This window comes from Corythoichthys intestinalis, chromosome 16, assembly GCF_030265065.1.
Source record: "Corythoichthys intestinalis isolate RoL2023-P3 chromosome 16, ASM3026506v1, whole genome shotgun sequence".
NCBI classification, from domain to species: Eukaryota; Metazoa; Chordata; class Actinopteri; order Syngnathiformes; family Syngnathidae; genus Corythoichthys; species Corythoichthys intestinalis.
Window position 1 is genome coordinate 52668020 of NC_080410.1, and position 22929 is coordinate 52690948.

The following is a 22929-nucleotide window of genomic DNA, read 5'->3' on the forward strand; positions in this document are numbered from 1 at the left end:
GTCACGATTTCATCTGATTTAGAATTCAGCCTATTGAGAGGGAAGATTTAGATTGAGGAAAATGCGACAAAGAGGGCCGTAAAATGTCATCATTGTTTCATTTACTCTAATCCAATATTTTTACAGGATATTTTTTTATTCAAAATGCATTAATTCAGTACGACATGGCAAAATTATTCCATAATGATCAAAACAGTTGACTTCTCGAATGATATTTTATGCCACCGGCATTAGTCCGGCTTTTGTCATTCACCTGCCCCGGCTTCGGAGAGCGTAAACAAACCAACTTTTACGTGATATGTGTTATCAAATGTAATGACATTTTTAGGTAAGAAAAAAGATTTTTTTTTTTTTTTTTTTTGGGGGGGGGGGGGGGGGGGTGAAAGCAGTGAATTTGTTGGGGTTTTTTGTTGTTGTCACATCCGAGATGCAACTGTTGGCGGTTTTCAACCATGTAAATCTAAAATAAAGACATTGATTGTCTAAAAATGGTTCAATATTAGGTGAAATGTCTTGTTTCTGATGTGTATTTATAATTGCTCTTTACCTTCAGAAAAATGTTTTATCCAATTTATCGATGGAATTTTCAGTAGAATACTCGATTACTAAAATATTCGATAGCTGCAGCCCCGGTCGGAGTCCCCGTCCTGGTGACCTCGTCAAAGTGTCCGGGAGCAAGATACTGAACCCCACGTTGCTCCTGATATGGATAAATTGTCAATGCGCTGCCTAACTAAAGGCCTAACTCCATTTATATGGCAGCCAGTAAGTATTACAGTGGTACCTCTACATACGAAGTTACCGTATTGGCCCAAATATAAGACGGTGTTTTTGCATTGAAATAAGACTGAAAAAGAGGGGGTCGTCTTATATTCACAGTCTAGACATTATACCCATTCACGACGCTAGATGGCACCAGATATCATTGAAACGATGTTCTGTCATGACAGATCTCAGCGACTCTTTTTAGTTTAACCAGTTTGCATTTATATATTTAAATGTTCAGATATTGAGATTTGAATGAGGCAAAATAACATGCTTTTTCTCTCAAATACATTGTTATAATCATTGGTTTCGGATGTAGTGTAATTATTTTCTGTATAAAAATTAATTTGGTGTGCAAAAAGTCTTTTTTCAAACTTGAGTCTTGAAAAAGAGGGGGTCGTCTTATAATCAGGGCCGTCTTACATTCGGGCCAATACAGTAATTCGTTCCAGGACCTTGTTTGTCGAAATGTCCCATAAGAATGCATTATAATCTTATTTATCCGTTCCACAGCTCAAAAACCTACACTAAATCCTTAATAAATACTGCTTGTACTATTACAAATAGCAATTACACATAGCAAAAATAATAGCTGATAAATAAAAATTGTAATAATAATAATAATATAATAATAATTCCTGTAATAGTGTAACGAATCGAGTTCTAATGTGGCAGACGTTTTTTTTTTTTTTGTACCTGAACGCGCCGCGTGGCTGACGTGACACAGAGGGAGCGGAGCGGCGGAGAGTTTACTTTCGCTTTCAATCCGTCAACTTTGGCGGCCAGGAGGCGTTTTGTGTTGGATGAGTTCTGAAATAAATGATAAAATGATGTCGTCGTATTTCGAGTGTGTCGTCGGATGTAGAAACAAATGGCGAGTCAAATTTTACGTCGGATGTCGAAAAGATCGTGTGTCGACTGTATGCGCAATTCACAACTATTGGCAGATGTACGACGAGAGCCGACAGCTTCGCCGTGCGCGTGTTTCAGCGGGTCTAGCTTCTGTGCATGCCCAGCATTAACGCCAGAAGGAAGAAGGGAGGTAAGAATAAATAAATAAATACAAATATTCAGGAGCGACTGTCAGTTCAGCGAAGCGAAGCGGGAAGCCGATAAACGCCGACATATTTAAAGAAGCACAGAAAATGTCTCTCTTTTTATTGCGTGTTATAAACACATCTCCAAGTATGTGAGCTGAAATAAACACTTATTTACTTCCTTTTTCCACCGAGGACGTTGAGCTTGTGAAAATATCCAAAACAGACATACATAAGCAGAGGGGCAGAGAAGCTGAGGACACAGCAGGCAGGCAGGCAGGCAGGCAGGCAGGCAGGCAGGGCGGCGTGCAGCCTGGGGGAGTCAGCAGAAGGTGAGTGGAGATAAGGCTGCGCGATTGTGACTGCGTGTCAGAGAGAATCTGCACACGCCATCAGTTCAGCGAGGCTACATCATGCGCATTTACATCACCTGCAGCGTTACTGCCCCCGACAGGACGCTCAAATGAAACAAGCCCGGAGTCAAGAGAATGTACGTTTTACGAGATTCGGGCAATCTTGCCCGAAAAAAGAGATGGCCATATTATTTTATTTATTCTGCACCCATGTCCAGTCTTTTGACCATTTTTGGACCCGGGTTTTATCTCGTCGCTTTGAACTGGTAGTTTAAGCGTTAAGATAGCAGGCACCTATAAATAAACAAAAACATGTATTTTGGTGCACAATAGGTGCGTTTAGCCTACAGGAATTGAATCAAGCTCTTGAAAAACAACCACACTGGACTCTTTGAGGGACCGTTCCGTGAAATCGGCACTTGTCAATTTTGTTGCCGATCACCGAGATGGATCTAAAGAATGTTTTGATCTTCCGTCTCAATCTGTAAATCACTCAGACTTGGGTCAAACATAATCCAACCAAAACTCAAATGTCCGGTCGCAAAACTGTTTTGTGAGTTGTTTCAAATTTGCTAGTGTTAGGATTATGGCTGCATCTATGGATTATTTTATTGGTAGATTAATCTATCAAGTAGTTAGTTTGAATAATCGACTCATGGAATTAGGAACATTTAATACGTTGCAGAATAAATTTTAGGAGATGTGAAACAAAGGCTTGCAGAGATTGCACTTTCAAAAGATCATTAAACAAAACAAAAAATTCCTGAGTGTTTCTTCAAAATATGTAGAGTTGCACTTTCATTTAAAAATAATTTAAAATACCCGAACTTAGCCTTAAACGGTATAAAAAATAAATAAATAAATAAATGAGGATCTAAGGACAATAAGGCAACAATTGGCTAACTTGCATAGCAAAAGTTCCCTAGCTTAGATGCTATAAAATGCTTAAAACTTTTTTACAATGCTCTTAACAAAGTGTTCAAACACATATTCCAACAAAAAAATGGCTACACATAAACTGAATTACGAATGCTTAAAAACCTATTAGCTCAGACAAAAACTTACCTTATGTTGGTCTTAACAAGGAGCAGCTGGATTCAGCCATCTTAAATGAGTTATGTCATATTCAATGTTGCCACTAAAGGTCAGGGTAGCCAACCAAATCAATAAAACTAAATGCAAATAGTTTCAAAACAAACCATGACAACGCCACTCTATTTAAGCAAATACTCGAAGCAGCAAAATTTGATTTAAAGCTTTTTTCTAATCGAATTCCTCGATTTAATCGGTTAATCTTTGCATCACTAGTTAGCGTCCAATCCCTAATTGGAAGATTTTTTTGTAGCACTTTCAAACGCATGAAAACAAAATGAAGACAATCTTCTTCCAAGCGTGGATTCCAGGGATGTTTTGTGAATCAACTCATACTACAGATGCCAACCAAATTTCATGTCATCCGCCGTCCAAATCTACACCTTGATTAAATGATTGCCAGACTCGCTGTTTTTTTTTTACATTGGCCGCAAAATAATGCTAACACTTACAAAGTCACAAAATACATCGCCGACCTTCCTACGGTTCTAACGGCTTTAAAGTTATATAATAAATGAATGAAACAACAGGAATACATGACCAATCCATTTTGAGTGGGAGGTCCGTACTGTAAAAGATCAACTCAACTCGAGAAAAGTGATGCGCTTTGCATATTTCCGTCTTTCACGTGAAGGTCATCGATAGTAGCTCTTGTCTTTTACTTTAATTATGTATAGCAACACAAGCACTGAAGCCTGGCTTAACTTTATTAGCTTCTTACTGGCTTGCTGGTGTTTGAAAAGTATGTGCCTGAGGCTAACATGATCTAATTTCACTTTTATTGAGCGAGCAATTTAAACATGAAAAAAAAAAAAAACAACAAGCTTCCCCCTCACCTGCGTTGTTGCCTCCACGGCTGTTCTGCTTGAGCCTCCTCTGGTGCGACTTGCCCTTGTAATGGATCTGCGCCTGCGCCGCCGAGTTGAGCCGGATGTCGCAAAGCTCGCACACGGTGCAGCCGCGTCGTTTCTTGGCTCGTTGAGCGCCCCCCGACGACGCCCGGTCGCAGTCCTCGCCGTCAGCGAGCGCGTTCGGCTCGGAGCTCGGCGGAGCCCACGGGCCTAAGGGACGCTTCATAGCTGGGAATGAAAAAACACCATAACAATTACAACACCAAATGGGGCCAATTTTTCCAGTTTAAAGCACGCGGCAAAGACAAAAATGTGACTTTGTTCTTAATAAATGTCAAAGTAATCAGCATCATTTGATTTTCTTTTACTTTTCTTGAAGCGGTTATGAATAAAACCAACCGTTTCTACGTAGGGGTGCCTTGCTAACGATGTTAGAAATGTGTGCCACTTATGATTTGTTTTTTAATCTATGTACAGTGTATCACAAAAGCGGGTACACCCCTTGAATTTCTGCAGATATTTAAGTTTTTTGTGTGGCCACCACTATTATCCAGAACTGGCTTTACTCTCCTGGCCATGGAGTTGACCAGAGCTTCACAGGTTCCCACTGGAATCCTCTTCCACTCCTCCGTGACGACGTTGCGGAGCTGCCGGATATTTGAGACTTGGCGCACCTCCACCTTCCGCTAGAGGATCCCCAAAAGATGTTCTATTGGTTTCAAGTCTGGAGACATGCTCGGCCAGTCCTCAGCCTCTTCAGTAAAGCAGTGGTCATCTTGGAGATGTCTTTGGGGTCATTGTCATGCTGGAATACTGCCCTGCGACCCAATTTCTGTAGGAAGGGGATCATGCTATGCTGCAGTATTTCGCAGTACATGTTGGAGTTCATGTTTCCCTCAATGGAATGTAACTCTCCAACAACTGCAGCCTCAGACCATGACATTCCCACCACCATGCTTTACTGTAGGCATGACACACTTACAGTGGGGTAAATAAGTATTTAGTCAACCACTAATTGTGGAAGTTCTCCCACTTGAAAATATTAGAGAGGCCTGTAATTGTCAACATGGGTAAACCTCAACCATGAGAGACAGAATGTGGAAAAAAAAAAAAAACAGAAAATCTCCATGTTTGTTTTTGAAGAATTGCAAATCATGGTGGAGAATAAGTATTTGGTCAATCCCAAAAGTTAATCTCAATACTTTGTTATGTACCCTTTGTTGGCAATAACGGAGCCCAAACATTTTCTGTAACTTTTCACAAGCTTTTCACACACTGTTGCTGGTATTTTGGCCCATTCCTCCACGCAGATCTCCTCTAGAGCAGTGATGTTTTGGGGCTGTTGTTGGGCAACACCGACTTCTCACCCCGTGGCGTCAAAATGATAACAAGAACGGTGAGCAAAAATCCCAGAACCACACGGGGGGACCTAGTGAATGACCTACAGAGAGCGGGGACCACAGTAACAAAGGCTACTAACAGTAACACAATGAGCCACCAGGGACTCAAATCCTGCACTGCCAGACGTGTCCCCCTGCTGAAGAAAGTACACGTCCAGGCCCGTCTGCGGTTCGCTAGAGAGCATTTGGATGATCCAGAAGAGGACTGTGTTATTGTCAGATGAAACCAAAATAGAACTTTTTGGTAGAAACACAGGTTCTCGTGTTTCGAGGAAAATGAATACTGAAATTGCACCATACCCACTGTGAAGCAGTTTTTCTGCATAGGGACCAGGACAACTGATCTGTGTAAAGGAAAGAATGACTGGGGCCGTGTATCGAGAGATTTTGAGCGAAAATCTCCTTCCATCAGCAAGGGCATTGAAGATGAGACGTGGCTGGGTCTTTCAGCATGACAATGATCCCAAACACACAGCCAGGGCAACAAAGGAGTGGCTTCGTAAGAAGCATTTCAAGGTCCTGGAGTGGCCTAGCCGGTCTCCAGATCTCAACCCCATAGAAAATCTGTGGAAGGAGTTGAAAGTCCGTGTTGCCCAACGACAGCCAAAAAACATCACTGCTCTAGAGATCTGCATGGAGGAATGGGTCAAAATACCAGCAACAATGTGTGTGTGAAAAGCTTGTGAAGAGTTACAGAAAACGTTTGGCCTCTGTTATTGCCAACAAAGGGTACACATCAAAGTATTGAGATGAACTTTTGGTTTTGACCAAATACTTATTCTCCACCATGATTTGCAATTCTTTAAAAATCAAACATTGAGATTTTCTGTTTTTTTTCCACATTCTGTCTCTCATGGTTGAGGTTTACCCATGTTGACAATTACAGGCCTCTCTAATATTTTCAAGTGGGAGAACTTGCACAATTAGTGGTTGACTAAATAATTATTTGCCCCACTGTATCTTTGTACTCCTCACCTGGTCGCCGCCACACATGGTCGAGACCATCGGAACCAAACAAATTAATCTTCGTCTCATCAGACCACAGAACATGGTTCCAGTCATTCATGTGCTTTGTTGACATGGTATCAGCAAACTGTTTGCGGGCTTTCTTCAGAAGAGACTTCTTCCTGGGGTGACAGCCATGCACGCCAATTTGATGTAGAGTGCGGTCTGAGCACTAACAGGCTGACCCCCCACCTCTTCAATCTCTGCAGCAATGCTGACAGCACTCCTGCGACGAACTTTCAAAGAAAGCATTTGGATGTGACGCTCAGCACGTGCGCTCAGCTTCTTGACGACCAACCCGAGGCCTGTTCTGAGTGGAGCCTGCGCTTTTAAAACGCCGAATGATCTTAGCAACTGTGCTGCAGCTCAGTTTCAGGGTGTTGGCAATGTTGTTGTAGCCCTGGCCATATTCATGTAGCACAACAATATGTCTTTTAAGATCCTCAGAGAGTTCTTTGCCATGTGGTGCCATTTTGGAACTTTCAGTGACCAGTATGAGAGCATGTGAGAGCTGCACTACAAATTTGAACACACCTGCTCCCTATGCACACCTGGACCTAGTAACACTAACGAGACACATGACATTTTGGAGGGAAAATGACAAGCAGTACTCAATTTGGACATTTAGGGATGTAGTGTTTAAGGGGTGTACTTACTTTTGTTGCCAGGGGTTTAGATATCAATGGCAATATTTTGAGTTATTTTGCGGGGAAAATACATTAACTCTATTATATAAGCTGTACACGGACTACTACTTTTGATTGTGTCAAAGTGTCATTTTGTCAGTGTTGTCCCATGAAAAGATATACTTAAATATCTGCAGAAATGCGAGGGGTGTACTCACTTTTGTCACACACTATACTTACTTAGGCCTCATCAGTGTGTGTGTGTGTGTGTGTGGGGGGGGGGGGGGTCTGTGACTCTCCTTACTACATACAGGGGTTGGACAAAATAACGGAAACACCTTTAAAAAAAAATCAACAAAAACAAATTTAATACTGTGTAAGTCTGCCTTTTGCGGCAATTGCAGCCTCAATTTTCTGAGGTATTGATTCATACAAGAAGACATTTTCAGTTAGAGTACCCTCTAACTGTTTTAGAGACGATGGTGGTGGAAATGGACGTCTCTAAAACGGACAATAAATGCTCAATAATGTTGAGGTCTGGGGATTGTGCCTAGATGCTCAACTTCATGATAATGTCCCTCATGCCCAGTGTTGTCAGTAACGCGTTACCAAGTTACTAAGTAACGCGTTACTGTAATCTGATTACAGTAACGAGCAATCTAATGCGTTCATTTTTCCAAAATGGTAATCTGATTAAAGCTAGATTCCTTCGTGCCTGTGCGTTACTATTTTGTTATTGCCTCTTAATGTCTGTCGAAAGAAGAATACTGTAGTCATGTACGAAGAGCATTTCGAATACAAATTTTGCTCTTAGAGTGACATCACATGGCGAGTCATCTAATCGGGGGACAAAAAAAAAAAATGGGTCAAGTGCATTACCGTGCAGTGTGAGCGCTGACAGTTTGCGGCAAAAACAAAATAGCCTCGTCAGGACGCAATCAAGAGGCAGGAGAGATACTGCAAACGGCTACATTTGCTCACTGGAAATGCAGCCATTATTTCACATTTTTGTCCAGTAAAGATGACTAAAATATCTTTGTGCCTTTGCGCTGGCTCAAAAAGACGATTCGAGGAACCACTTGTGCGCATTACTGGTGCAGAATTAAACGTCACAGCAGTTCAGATTTGGCGTAGTACCCATGTGCGATCACAACTACCTAGCGAAGGATAGTTCCTATATAGCTACTGGAGGGTGGGGTAGTTATAGGAACTAAGTACTCAGGTTCCTACAGTCCAAAAGCGGCTATACTGAATGAGGTGTGTCCAAACCTTTGGCCTGCACTTTATATACGCATATACATCTTGACACTGTTCGTGTTCAAGCTTAGTTGTGCAAGATTTGGAAGCTTAGGTTGTAAAGAAATTTTAGAATATCAATCTGGTCTCCTCAGCTGTAGTTTTGGCTAAGCAAAGCAAAGGACTGTCTCTCAGGTGCTAGTCACATGATCTGTTCGAAAAATAAATTGGACCCATTATGTAATACTTTGAAGGATTCTTGTTCTATTTCGTTCATTTTTGCCGTTTGTTATATTGCCTTACAACTTTTATAGACAACATTTTAACGGCTAGGTATTAGTACAGAATTTTTGACATTAGGCTTAATCGTCGAGTTAGCGGGAGTTTAATTAGTCGTTGGAGTTGATTTGGACAAATTCCGTGCAGTTTTTAGTTAGTTGTTCGTGTCAGGGCTCTGGAGTGGCTAAGCTAGCGCGAGTCAAAAGTCGTTGAAATCAACTCCGTAGACTAATTAAACTCCTACTAACTCGAAGATTAAGCCTTATGTGAAAAATTCAATGACATGCGATGACATTTTTCGATTGTCATTCTTATGTTGAGGCAGCAAAGGGAGGAAAAAATGGTAAAAAGTAACTGATAAATTACTTTTAAAGTAACTTAGTTATTTTGATGATTAAATAATCAGTAACTAGATTACTTTTTTGAGGCATGATCAGTAATTAAATAACATTTTCAAGTAATCTGTGACAGAACTGCTCATACCATTCTTTAATAATTATGTTCAGTGATTTAGATGCCAAAATATTTCCATTATTTTGTCAAACCCCTCTATGTATCTGTCATGTCCATATTCTCTTTCGCACAGTTTTATAAAGTCATTAAAAAGGACCACAATATGGGATGTGAATATTTGAGGCTAAAGCTCATCGACTCATTGAAAGTGGAACAGGTATGCACACTTTAACATTGCGCATTATGCCGAAAAGCTGATATCCAAGTGAAAATAGCGCGAATTTCCCGCGCTGACGTATGCTGAAACTGGCGGAAACCTATGCCCGACAAGGCGGCAGCATCAGCCGGCAAACGTTCACACAAGCAAAACAAATACACTGTGATGGAGTGTCAATGACCAACACAGGGGGGAGACAGAGAGCTCCAGAGTGACTCGGAGGTCTTTTGTGACCCCTCAAAAGAATACATACGAATGTTTGGGACTAAGGATGAAATTCAGTGGGTAATCTTTTGATTTCCATACAGCCAGACTCTTAATAGTTGATCGTCTAGAAATATTTCAAACTAAATGGTAAGCTTTTTAGATGGAAATGAGTCTTTTAGTTTGAGATCGTTCCACGAAAATCACCAGGAAAAACATGACACTTGTCATCTTACAAGAATAGTTAGCATCCCTACCCCCACAATACAAGTCATATTGTATTTGCTCCCTTGATGATCATACAATATTAGGGTGAGATTTTTCAGCCATCCTTTCCTTTGGTTCTCCTTACAAGGGTGACAGACAAGTGTGCTGTGGTACACCCTAAACAGGTTGCCTACCAATTGCGGTCCACATAGAAAAGAACAAGCATTAAATTTGGTAGTTTTCTATGAACCTACCGTGTACGTTTAGAGAGAAGCACGCAGACACACACGCAAAAAATTCCCAAAATAATGTAATGAGCTTGCCTGGCCCAAGTGAACTAAGGACTCTCCATCCAGGTAAAAGAAAGAAGTTTGTCTCATATGCAGCTGCTGTCACTACAAATAAATGAGAAAGGGCGGCTTGGCAAATGAAATGGGCATCCTTGAAATGTAGCCACTTGTGCCATTGGGAGTTATTTCCGTAAATACCACAACCGCTCACGCACAAACGCGCGCGTGTGCTTAAAAAAGAGTGACGTCGGTAGGCTTCGTGAAAAGCCCTCAAGTCAGATGTTTTGCTTTGCAAAGCTGCATACTGCACGGCATTGAATGAAGAACACGGCTGCGGTGTGGTCGTCCGACGAGCCGCTTGGCCAGATGCCCTGGAATTAAGAGTCGAGAAAAAAAAAGAAAAAAAACCAACCTCAAATGACTAAAAGAATGTTTTTTTTTTTTCTTCCAGAGTGACTCTTAATATGCCTTTGTGATCATCATTTTCTTATAGTGTACTTTTCTTACAAATGCCTTGTCTTTGAGTACTTTTCTTTTCCTCCCCTTAATGTGACGCCAGCGGTCAGTGTCTGAGTAAAGCTTGCCGATTAAAAAAAAAAAAAAAAAAAACATTTCGGATACGGCGCCCACCTCCTAAAATACACCAAGATGGCTCCGAGCAGCTGTTTCCGCCTCGAAAAGCCTGCCGCCTAATCACTCCAATCTGAACAGACGATGGGCTCCATTTTCATCGTGAGTTTAACACTAGATTAGACGTCTTTCACTGTCATTAGCAGCCAGTGAGTTAACAGCAATGATAGAAGCAGTTAGTTATAATGTATGCATTTTTCATCACTGACTGAACATGTTGTACTAGGGGAGTTCCAAAAAATTGATTATTAGATGCATCGCGATTCGAGTCGTGACGATTCGATTACGATTCATAAAGGTTCAAAAACGACGATTAACCTAACCCTCATAACAGCCGCGAGTAGCAGAACAAAATTCAGGATACATCTGCCGCCCGGACACCCCTAACGGAAGCAAGCACAACGTTATGATGGATGTTGCCGGTTACTGAGCGAGCGATTTACTCCTTTTCAAAAGACTGGAAAACAAATTTGTGTATGAGACAGGCAGGGTCCCGGCAGTCACGCTTCTGTGCGAAGGTTATTTTTTAGAGTGATAGAGGAAGAGAGATTGCTCCTTGTCTTTCAGATGTCCAGCAGTAATTTCAAGTCATGTCAATTGAAAAATGTCCTGAGTGTGTTGCCAAGACCCGTTTGCGTCTATAAGAGTTGAGTACACGAACCCTCTTGTACTGTTTAGCCTTTATTGTTGTTGTTTTTGAGATGTTAACAGTTAGCGCCGAGCGCTAAGCTAATTAGCTAATTCGCTAACGTGTATTTGAAATGCAGAACGTGTAAAACCATGATTAAGTACAGCGGTAACACTACAAACATGCAAAATAGTACAGAAATCTGTGAAAACAAAGTATGTTGGTCTTATCTCTAAAGAAACTTTATTTCCAGAAAATGTTGAATTCATTCCACCAGTGTAAATTTTATTGTATTGTTGAGAAAAATAAGTACTGCCTTTCAATGTCTAATTTTTTTGTACTTTCTCGTAAAAATAAAATAAAATTTAAAAAGCAGCTCAAGGGCAGCTTTTTGTTGTACAGGCATGTTTCCATCGTTCCTGTTGAATCGTACGGATATTTTTTTTGTTTTTATAAATAATGGACATAAATTTGTTTGGCTACTTTATTCGTTAGTAGTGTACGACGCATCGATAATCGTGATAACCGTGATCATCGTCAATACCGTGGTCATCGTTCAATAGTCGAATCGTAGCAACCTGAATTGTAATCGAATTGCGGGGTGCCTAAGATGGCACAGCCCTAGTTGTACAGGTTTTTGTTCAAGTCAAGCAACCAAAGTGTAAACAATTTCATGACATAACAAAGTAGTTCTATGACAAACCCAACCCACACTTTTGTCTTTGTCAACAACAACAACAACAAACACAAATGGTTTGGAGTCATGAACTAACCTCATTTAGTGTTTTGGTAAAGATGATTGCAGCTAACCGGAAGCATTTTTGTAAATATGAAAATGGCCAATGGCCATGGCCAAAACCATTTGTGGTAACAAAGCCGGAAATCTACATGAACACAAAATACAATGTTAGAATAGTCATATAAACGCCTGATGTAGGCTGCATTCATCATTTATATAGACCAAATTTGGGAAGATCTCAGAAAATGCAACAATATGCTTCTCCATCTACTTCTTCTACTGAATTATGAACATACAGTATATTGTTATCCCACCCTCCTTCAACGATGTCTCATAAAGCGAGCGCGCTTTCTTAATTGGCCAACCACCGCCGCAGCCGCCCTTCCTATTCATTTTTCAACCACCCAATAAAAAGAAAAATATTGAAGCTATCCACTTCTCTTACTCGTCACACATTCTTGTGCCCTTGGCTAAAGAAAGTATGTTCACATGTGGGGAACTGCCCATGAGGAGTAACCACACATATACAGGGAGGGGTTCCGTCCAACGTTGAATATATTTAGACTGGGGCAAACCCCCGTGGTGAGAAGTTTTTTTTCTCTTTCTGGGGATTGTTCTTAGGCATATTGCATAAGCGCCTGACACGACGGGTGACTAAGAGATGCTTAAAATCCAATTATTATTCATCCCTAGCGAGCTAAGCGAGCTAGCCGAAACGCCGGCGGTTTTGGTAGTCACGCCGATGAGTTTTTTAGGGCGTATTCCCTTCCAGACGCGGCATGAAGGACATCTGCCACCGGTGGCGTCAACAAGGAGAAGCCCGAGGTGCCGTCGGGGTAATACGAACTGACGGGCGCGAGCCTAACATGAACTTAGGATTTTACGGCCTGTTTCTTTAAACGCAGCAGAGCCGTTTAGCCTTTCCGCAGCGAAGCGACAACATGACATTTTGAGATGATCGTGGGTCAATAAATCAAATGCGCCGAGTAATGTTTGTCGTTTCCCGCTTCAGAGAGTCAGAGGAACTCATAGGCTGCCGTTGACACCGATGGACGGCCAATCCATTTTAAATGAGGCGCTCGTGTAGCCCCTACCAGTTGAAATGGATTGAACAACAATCACCGTCAATGACGCTTAAAAACAAACAAAAAAAACAAACAAAAAGAAAGGTTACTTAAAGTGCCTATGACAGAAAAAAGCATGTTTATTTCATATTTCACGCAGTATTTTAGGCTCCCGAAAGTAATGGACCGCTAAGATGTGTGTGGAGGCAATCGATTTATTTTTTTCAATTTTTTGAATCCTGCCCCATGAAAATGAATAACTTCATGTTATAAGGAGGAACGCTAATAGGACGTCAACCGGGTCAGCATGTCACAATACAGCATTGCTTTATAGCATGCAGATGGACTGCGTATTTAGCTGATTTTGCGGATTAATTTGTTTATTTTTCGCATCTCGCCAGCCAAATGTGGCAGATTAGAGGACTAATTTCTCTCTTGTCTCTCTTTGCTTTGCAAAATTGTTGTATATAATGGTATTGTCTCAAAATATGATTCTAATTCATTTAATAATGCTACATAAGCCTTTTTTTATCCTGTCATAGGCACTTTAAAACTCGTTTCGTTTTTGGTGAAAACACTAGGTTTGTTCATAACTAAATTGTCACTAGCGTTTACATAAATACATAAATTCCCGTCATCAACAAACAGAATGTATCTTTGTGAGGAAATACTACAATACGCTCATATTTTAAGTTTGTCAAGGACTAAATGTTTGCCGAGGTTACTGTGATGCTCACATTCAGTTTATTGATTACTAAAAACTTCTTTGAAGAAAACAAGTAATGTTTAGTGAATTAACCAAATAGTTTTTGACATTTACAAAGAGACATGTTAGGCTGGCCGAAAGCAATAAATTGCCTCTGTAGTTTAAATAAAGACGTCAATTTGTCTATGACTCCAAATGGTATTTGATCTTTACGCAAATGTCTACATTGTTACCAATTCAAATAGATAAAAGGTTCACGGATGACTCAAAATTGTCTTTGTTTCGGAAACAGATGTATTTCTATGGAAAACCACATGTTTTATATTCGTTGACAATGAAAAGTTGTTGAAAACAAAATTGCCTTTGATCTTCATTTGGGTTCATTGACGACGTAATATTATATATAGTATATACTAGTCCTTCTAAAAAAAATTGCATATTGTGATAAAGTTCATTCTTTTCTGTAATGTCCTGATAAACATTAGACTTTCATATATTTTAGATTCATTACACACAACTGAAGTAGTTCAAGCCTTCTATTGTTTTAATATTGATGATTTTGGCAAAAAAGTCCAGAAGGCCATCATTGACATCCTCAAGCAAGAGGCTAAGACACAGAAAGAAATTTCTGAGCGAATAGGCTGTTCCCAGAGTGCCGTATCAAGGCACCTAAGTGGGAAGGAAAAAGTGTGGCAGGAAACGCTGCACAACCAGAACAGGTGACCGCACCCTGAGAAAGATTGTGGAGAAGGGGCGATTCCAGACCTTGGGGGACCTGCAGAAACAGTGGACTGAGTCCGGAGTAGAAACATCCAGAGTCACCGTGCGCAGGCGTGTGCTGCAAATGGGCTACAGGTGCCGCATTCTCCAGGTCAAGCCACTTTTGAACCTGAAACAGCGGCAGAAGCACCTGACCAGGGCTACAGAGGAGCAGCACTGGACTGTTGCTCAGTGGTCCAAAGTACATTTTTTCACATGGAAGCAAAGTTTGCATGCCATTCGGAAATCAAGGTGGAGGAAGACTTGGGAGAAGGAAATGTCTAGTGTCAAGTACCCACAGTCAGTGATGGTCTGGGGTGCCATGTCAGCTGCTGGTGTTGGTCTACTGTGTTTTATCAGGGGCAGGGTCAATGCAGTTAGCTATCAGGAGATTTGGAGCACTTCATGCTTCAAGATTTCATTTTTCAGCACCTGCTCACAGTGCCAAAACCACTGGTAAATGGTTTACTGACCATGGCATTACTGTGCTCAATTGGCCTGCCAACTCTCCTGACCTGAACTCCATAGAGAATCTGTGGGATATTGTGAAGAGGAAGTTGAGAGACACCAGACCCAACACTGTGGATGAGCTTAAAGTGCCTGTGACACGAAAAAGCATGTTTATTTCATAATACACGCGGTATTTTATGCCCCTGAATGATATGGGCCGCTTGGATGTGTGTGGAAGCGATCGCTATTTTTTGTTTGTTTTTTGAATCCATGAAAATGAGTGACTTCCGGCTTCGGTCTTGCATTGAGGAGGAGGGCGCTGTGACGTGTACGGTAGAAGACGTCTTCTTCACGCTACAGTGTACTGTTGTGTATGAGGACGAAGGATTCATCTGATTTTGCGAATTAATACGTTTATTTTTCGCATCACGCCAGCCAAGCGGCTGCAGAAAAATCATTCTGTATGAGGGAGAGGCGTATGCGCCTTTTTGGAGTTTCAAAAGGTTCCCATTCACCATGGATATTTACTGTGGGACCATTGGACTTACGAGGAAGTGAGTAAACATCTTGTTTTGTATTATGTCAAATACGAATACAGCGATTACAAAGTAAACACTACAAACTTCCTTTAAATGAAGGACTACTTACGTTTGATCATTGATAGGCATGTAAAAAGCTCTCCTAATGCTCATTAGCAGCAGCACGTTAGCTGCACAAAAAATCCAGCCACCCTCCTCCGGGCAACGAACTGTAAATTGCTCTCCGCCGGGCGGTTTGCCGATCCGCTAAAACAATTGACAACCGGGTCGTCATGTCAAATAATCCAGGATAGTTATGTGTGATTTTCCACTTCGAAGACTTTGAAACATCACTCGGTTCGGGTTAGCATGTCGGCTAGCTGTCAGGCCTTCTGGTTTGTTTACATTCTCCGAAGCCGGGGAAGGGAAATGACATATGTCCGATTTAGGTGTCATAAAATATCGTTCGGGCGGGGCGACAGTAAAGGTGAAGTCGACAGTTTTGACCATTATGGAGTAATTTTGCCATGTCGTCCTGAATAAATGCATTTTTATTATTTCATATTCCATTCAGCACAAGACTGTTATTTGTCATGACCATGCCATTTATTTGGCAATTGGGGAAAATACTTGGATAAAAAGAATATCCTGTAAAAATATCGAAGTAAAGAGACAGAAACAATGACATTTTGCCGCTCTCTTCGTCGCGTTTTCCTCGTTGTGAATAGTTCCCCCTCGACGGGCTGACTGGTCCTTCTCAAGCCATTTATATAGCTATTGGGGAAAAATACTTGGATAAAAAAAATATCCTGTAAAAATATTGGAGTAGAGAGACTGAAACAATGACATTTTGCGGCTCTCTTCATCGCGTTTTCCTCGTTCTGAATAATTCCCCCTCAATGGGCTGAATAGTAAAACCGATGAGCCCAGTCTACCGCTGACGTCATCCACCTGTTGGGGACGCTAAAGCCCTATATTGGTAGGCGTGGCTAACCAGCAGATTAAAAGACTATTTTCTCGTCATCTGTGCTTTTCTAAATTATTGTATATAGTCGAATCGTCTCAAAATATGATTCTAATTCACATAATAATGCCATTTAAGACTTTTTTTCTCATGTCATATGCTCTTTAAGGCCACTATCCAAGCATCCTGGGCCTCCTTAACACCTCAGCGGTGCCACAGGCTGATTGCCTCCATGCCACACCGCATTGAAGCAGTCATTTCTGCAAAAATAATCCCGACCAAGTATTGAGAGCATAGCTGATATAATTAATTGAAGGTTGACTTTTTTGTACCCCAAAAAAAAATTTTTTCAACTGGTCGGATGAAATAAGCGAATTTTTTGAGATGGCGATTTTTGTTTTTTCTTGACTTTTTTTTGCCAAAATCAGCAATATTAAAACAATAAAAGGTTTGAACTACTTCGGTTGTGTGTAATATGAAAGTCTAATGTTTATCAGTAGATTACAGGAAATAATGAACTTTATCAAACTATGCTATTTTTTTGAGAAGGACTCGTATATACAGTATGTATAGTATTATTAAACAGATTGTTTGAAAAGGAGTTTGTGGTGGCAGCTCTTTAAAATCCAAGTTTGGACCCTTCAGTTAACGGTCCCACACTCAACAACTCGACCACGGCTGTTCCGTGCATGCTGACACAGTAAAACTCACTACCATTTTATTGGCAATGAAGGGCCTCAATGGCACAACTGTCCCAATGAAAGAAGATATACGGTCAACGGGTGCCTAAACGCTGCCTCAGCATTCAGTACAGGTGTAATTCCGATACGTGTGTGCGCGCTGGCTAGTATTATGATCCCGACCAGGCTTAGCGATAGTGATCACGTTGGCACGCGGGCTGCCCTTTGCTATAATCCGTCATTCCGATTGCCAACACTTGTTATTCATGTTGCCAAGCTACTCCAAAAACAAGGACTGATAAAACAATTAGCGAGCAGGGCGCTGCTGAACATAGCCAATTGTTTTTGAGTGCGGAATCCAAAACTGATCTGTTTTTTTTCTGTTTTTTTTTTCATTTTACATGTTATCACTAAAGCATACAACAGTCTTTCCTAAAAAGATTTCAAAATTGAAATAAACTTTGGAGTCATGCCTGTTTCTTTCCTATTTCATTGTCCAGAGGTATGAAAAAGTATCTGAACCTTTTGGAATTTCTCACATTTCTGCCTAAAATCACCATCAAATGTGATCCGATCTTTGTCAAAATCACACAGATGAAAATACAGTGTCTGATTTAACTAAAACTACCCAAACATTTATAGGTTTTCATATTTTAATGAGAATAGCATGCAAACAATGACAGAAAGTGGAAAAATAAAGTAAACCCTCTGCCTAAGGAGACTTAAATTAAAACCGATTTTTAAATACATACATACATACATACATACTAAATTTTTACTAAATTTAGTATTACTAGATTTTCAGTCAGCAGTCAGAGAAGTTGTCTACAAATGGAGAGAGTTTGGCACTGTGGATTCTCTCCCAAGGAGTGGCCGTCCACCAAAGATGACACCAAATGGTCATCGCAGAATACTCAGAGAGGTAAAAAAGAACCCTAGAGTGTCTGCTTAAGACTTACAGAAATCACTGGCGCAGTCCAATTACTCTGCACACATCAACTATATGGCCAAGAATGGGAGGACTCTGCGGAAGAAGCCATTGCTGTCTAAATAAAACATTGTTGCCCGTTTAATGTTCGCAAAAAGCCACTCGGACACACCACAGAAGTTATTTTGTCCACTGATGAAACCAAAGTTGAATTGTCAGGGAGTAACACACAACGTCATGTGTGGAGGGAAAAATGGAACAGTTCACAAATATCAACACCTCATCCCCACCGTGATGTATGGTGGAGGGAGCATCATGATTTGGGGCTGTTTTGATGCCTCAGGGCCTGGACAACTTGCCATCATTAATGGAAGAATAAATTCAAAAGTTTATCAGGATGTTTTGCAGGAAAACCCGAGGCCGTCTGTCAGACAGTTGAAGCTAAAAAGAGGATGGATACTGCAACAAAACAATGATCCAAAACACAGAAGTACATCAACTTCAGAATGGTTTCAGAAGAACAAAATACACGTTCTGGAGTGGCCAAGTTAAAGTCCAGAACCCCACGCTGTGGCATGACCTAAATATTAAAATGTGATGGTTCACTTTCTTATTTTTTTTCCCCCTTCAGTCATGATTTGCATACTATCCTCATTAAAATATGAAAACCTATCAAATGTTTGGGTGGTTTTAGTTAAAGCAGACACTGCTTTTTTCATCTGTGTGATTTTGACAAAGATCAGATCACATTTGATGGGGATTTTATGCAGAAATGTGAGAAATTCCAAAAGATTCAGACACTTTTTCACACCACTGTATGCCAATATTTGATTTTTTTTTTTTTTATATAAAACAAGCATATATCCTTAGCACATTCTTTTCCCTATATTTTAAAAAATGGGGATGCTATAGTTCAAAAAAACTTGACTCGATAGAAAGAAACTGAGCCGTCAGACGCAAAACAACAAAAAGGGTGTCCCCTGGTGTAATGATCTTAGAATCACACCCAAAGGAAATCTTGAAGGAAAAAACAAACTGAAATAAGACATTTTCAGCCTTAATGTAAGAGAAAGTGAAATCCCTCCATGCCATCAAGTTTGCAATCAGAGCAGACCTGCACTTGGCTGAGCCTGGAGGAGGATGGAAATAAAGACGTCCAAAAAGAAATGACAACATTATTTTATGGTAAAATGTGATGAATAGTCATAAATCACGCACGCATAATGTCATAACTCTGCTCGCAGATGTGTGCTATCTAGGTCACGAGTGGCATTTCGCCAGTCACCGTGGGTACCTCATTGATGGATGGACTCCAGTTTTTTTTTTTTTTTTTTTTAACACACCTACACACATGGCTTTCAACGTGCACAGACTCAACACATACACAAGTGTAGAGAATCTCCACGTGTGAGTGCGTGTGCATTTACATTTGTGTGACACTTTCCCTGCCTCGCAACAAACGTTGGCCCAGCTTCCCATTTTTTTCAGCACCCCGAAGAGCAGAACAAACCTATTAGCCGAGTTAAACTAGGCTAATTATATAGCACACTATTAACACACACGGGGGATGAGAGCATGTGTGTGTCTGTGTGTGTTTTCCTGATTGTATTTTGCTCCCATTATAATGACAAAATCTTGCTGCAACTGAATTCTCATCTACTCACTGCAGTAAATTCGTATTCGGCTCCCAGACGTAGTATTTTGTTGTTGTTTTATGAACGACTGCATGTCGTATTGTCGGCAGTGAGTTTACCTTCACACATTCACTGCCACCGACAGCCATGGACGTCATCTGGATTCGACCTCTGATGGCTGACATTGATTTGAACCGTTTATAGGGCAAGTGACTTTTGGATTGAACTCATTGACAACAATAGACATCCAATTCACTTAAAGCAACACTAGGTAACTTTTCAACCTTTATAAATTATTTTTATAACATTCGTGACGATATGTCGACTGACAGCTAGTTGAATGACACCTCTTTTATATCTTGAGAGGGCATGTATCGCTATCACCGGCACTAATTAATCCTGCCACACAACAAAATACAAATGTGCTGACTGCTTTACAGCATACGTCACTTTCCCATTCTTTATAAAGACAGAAGTCGAGGCTAATGTTTTCGCGCGAATTCTGCAAAGATGGCAGAGCAACAGAGACAAAATGTTTTGTCTAGGGAGGAAAAAGAAAGGGAATCTAGCAGGATATACAGAATAAACAGTGGCTCGGCTTTCACTCGCTGGCGTGATGCCGTCACATGCTATTGTTTAGCCACAACTAAATTCAATACCTTATTATTTTTCATCCTTCACACAGCCGCTGGAAGCAGAAATGTTGTTTAATCCATCTGCAGGCGACCATCATGATTTTACAACACTATGCGGGTGTGAGCTGGTCCTCATTGGAAACTACTGGTGCACGATAATTATCGGTCCGATAATAGGAATTATGACGTCATCCCGATAAATCCAATAACATTTATAATAGGACCGATAATATGTACTGTTCTGGCTTTACAGTTTACACAGTAGTATGGGAAATCAGTTGACCATTTGCGGGGCATTGCTCCCACCTGCTGGTCAGAATAATTCACTGCATCTATTTTTTGTTACAGTAGTTTGGTTCAGTGACTCACACAGTGCGGTGTCTAGCGGTAGCATTGACAGTCGTGAATGCTTTCTGTTACGTTTCCGCCTCGGAAATATATGGAAGTATTTTATGTTTACTATAACATTTGGATGTGCAATATATGTTTACTTCCGTGGTGAACGGCCATATGTACAGAACTTCATATAGAAGTTATAGAAGCCAACCAATGCTTTAGTAGCTCAAGCTAGTGTGCAATGCTATACATATAATAGTTGTGTATATAAGTGTATTGTGCAGTTTGTTGTATATTTAGTATTGAATATGTGTATTTTTCTGTTGTACTTTCACAATATTAAGACAAGTGCATTAAGACAAGTGCCTTGCCATAAAAGCAAGAAAAGACCAAGCCTTGTGGTTTATGGAAGTGCATTCCTTCTTAGCTGGCTGTCGGGCAGTGCAGAAGTGAAACGCGCAGTTTTGTTCATGTCATTATGAAAAATCTGGTGAGATCAAAGGCAAATCTATGTTGAATCCACCACTAGTTTTTTTTGTTGTTGTTTTTTTTTAAACCTCCAGATGTTCAAAAACTCAGGTTATACATTTAAAAAATTATATATTTATTATCGGTTATCGGTATCGGTTTTGAGGAGCAGAAGTTATCGATATTGGTATCGGTTTCAAAAAATGGATATCGTGCACCCTCATTGGAAACGCAGTCTTCCTTCAGGCAAAACACTGCCGTTTTTGTCCACCGGCGTCGCTAAAATTGGCCAAAATTGAAAAGTTACCAAGTGTTGCTTTAAACTGAGAGGACTGGATGTGAATGTTCCTCTTTCTTTGCCATTGACGAGAGGAATGGCTATGGGATGGAAATGGATGGGACGTCTAGTGCTTCCAATGGCAGACAATGACTTACATCAGTGCAGTGGACTCTACAGAAGTGTTTTTCAACCTTTTCTGAGTCACGGCACATTTTTACATTGGAAAAAAAAACACTCACACCACACCAAAATCTTCCAAAATTACTTTCTGTACAGTATATTTAATTATAAAATGATTTCTCAGTATTTATACTTACTCAATGTGAAACTTGAATAACTAACTGTTAGGCTAACTAGCAGTTAGGCTTGAAAAGCTCAGAATTATCAGACTGGGGGACTTTAACCATGTCTTTAGCCGCATCAGGTCCATTCATCTCGTTGACAATGGCTTTGCAGGCAGGTAGTATTCATGTCTCTGCCACAGTGTGGGACTTTTTCAATTTAGCATCAAGTTCAACAAGGTAACTGGCTTTCTGGGCCTTCTTATTTACCTTTCTAGTTTTTCTCAAAAAAGCTGCCTGTTTCTCGAAGGCGAACAAAATATTCCATCGACTTGTTTTTGACGCGACTGTTGTTTCATTTGGAGATGACGTTTAAGCTTGTATGGCACCATGGCTAGATAGCTGCTTGTGTCGCGTTCAAGAATTGCTTGGATTTCTAGCCATCAGCCACCTTGCTGTCTTCGATGATGTGTTGGAATAAAACACAGAGGGAGGATTGAAGGTCGTCACATATGGATAAATTGGAAAGGACACTTTTGCGTATATTGACACTTGACAAGTCTAATCAAAAGATGTACAGTAGACGTGCTGGGGTCCACATTGTCGTGGACAGCAAGGTGGCTGATGGCTAGAAATCCGAGCTGTTCTTGAACGCAACACGCTCAATACCTCGCTCATTTGCACACAACCGACCTTCCTACTGCAACTCCGCCTGACGACGGAAAAAAAAAAAAATACAACATTGGATAATTTCTCGCGACACACCTGACAATCTCTCACGGCTTTAACACCGGTTGAAAAACTGGTGTTAAAGGGTTAAATATTCATCACCTTAGCGTCATAAAAGGGAACTTGAAACAGCTTATATATGCTAAATTTTCCTGCTCCTGGTGACGATCGAACTCACAACCTCGGCATCACTCTGGAGGTTACTGACTTATAAGTACCACGCGGCAACTGAGCATCTATGCCCTGTATTTCAAATGTGTTTGTCAAATTAGCCCCGATGTGACTCAACGGGCAGGCGCTGCGTGCATGCAAATGTAGTGGCAGCTTATTAAACAAGTCAAGCTTCAAATTACAGCAGACTGGCCTCGCATGCATGGATGAAGCTCAAAAAACACGTGCAAACACGAGAGGCGGTCACTGTCCCTCATGTCCACTCTCGCCGAATGACCTCATCTAACGTCAGTGTTTTGGGGTTTTGTTTTGTT

General features: G+C 40.8%; 1 protein-coding gene across 4 annotated transcripts in view; it reads right to left on the reverse strand.

Moving 5' to 3' along the window:
* The window catches only part of znf385c (zinc finger protein 385C), a 153361-nt gene that overhangs the window by 106531 nt on the left and 23901 nt on the right, over positions 1-22929 (reverse strand). The window contains exons 1-2 of one of the 4 annotated variants that reach the window (XM_057860704.1): positions 10646-10722; positions 4084-4326 (exon numbers count right to left, since the gene is read on the reverse strand). In XM_057860704.1, the coding sequence (XP_057716687.1) occupies positions 4084-4324 (241 nt within the window). In that variant the 5' untranslated portion in view covers positions 4325-4326; positions 10646-10722. Of the gene's footprint in view, positions 1-4083; positions 4327-9979; positions 10190-10645; positions 10723-22929 lie in introns of those variants that run through there. The other 3 variants (XM_057860703.1, XM_057860701.1, XM_057860702.1) reach the window with 3 other exon arrangements.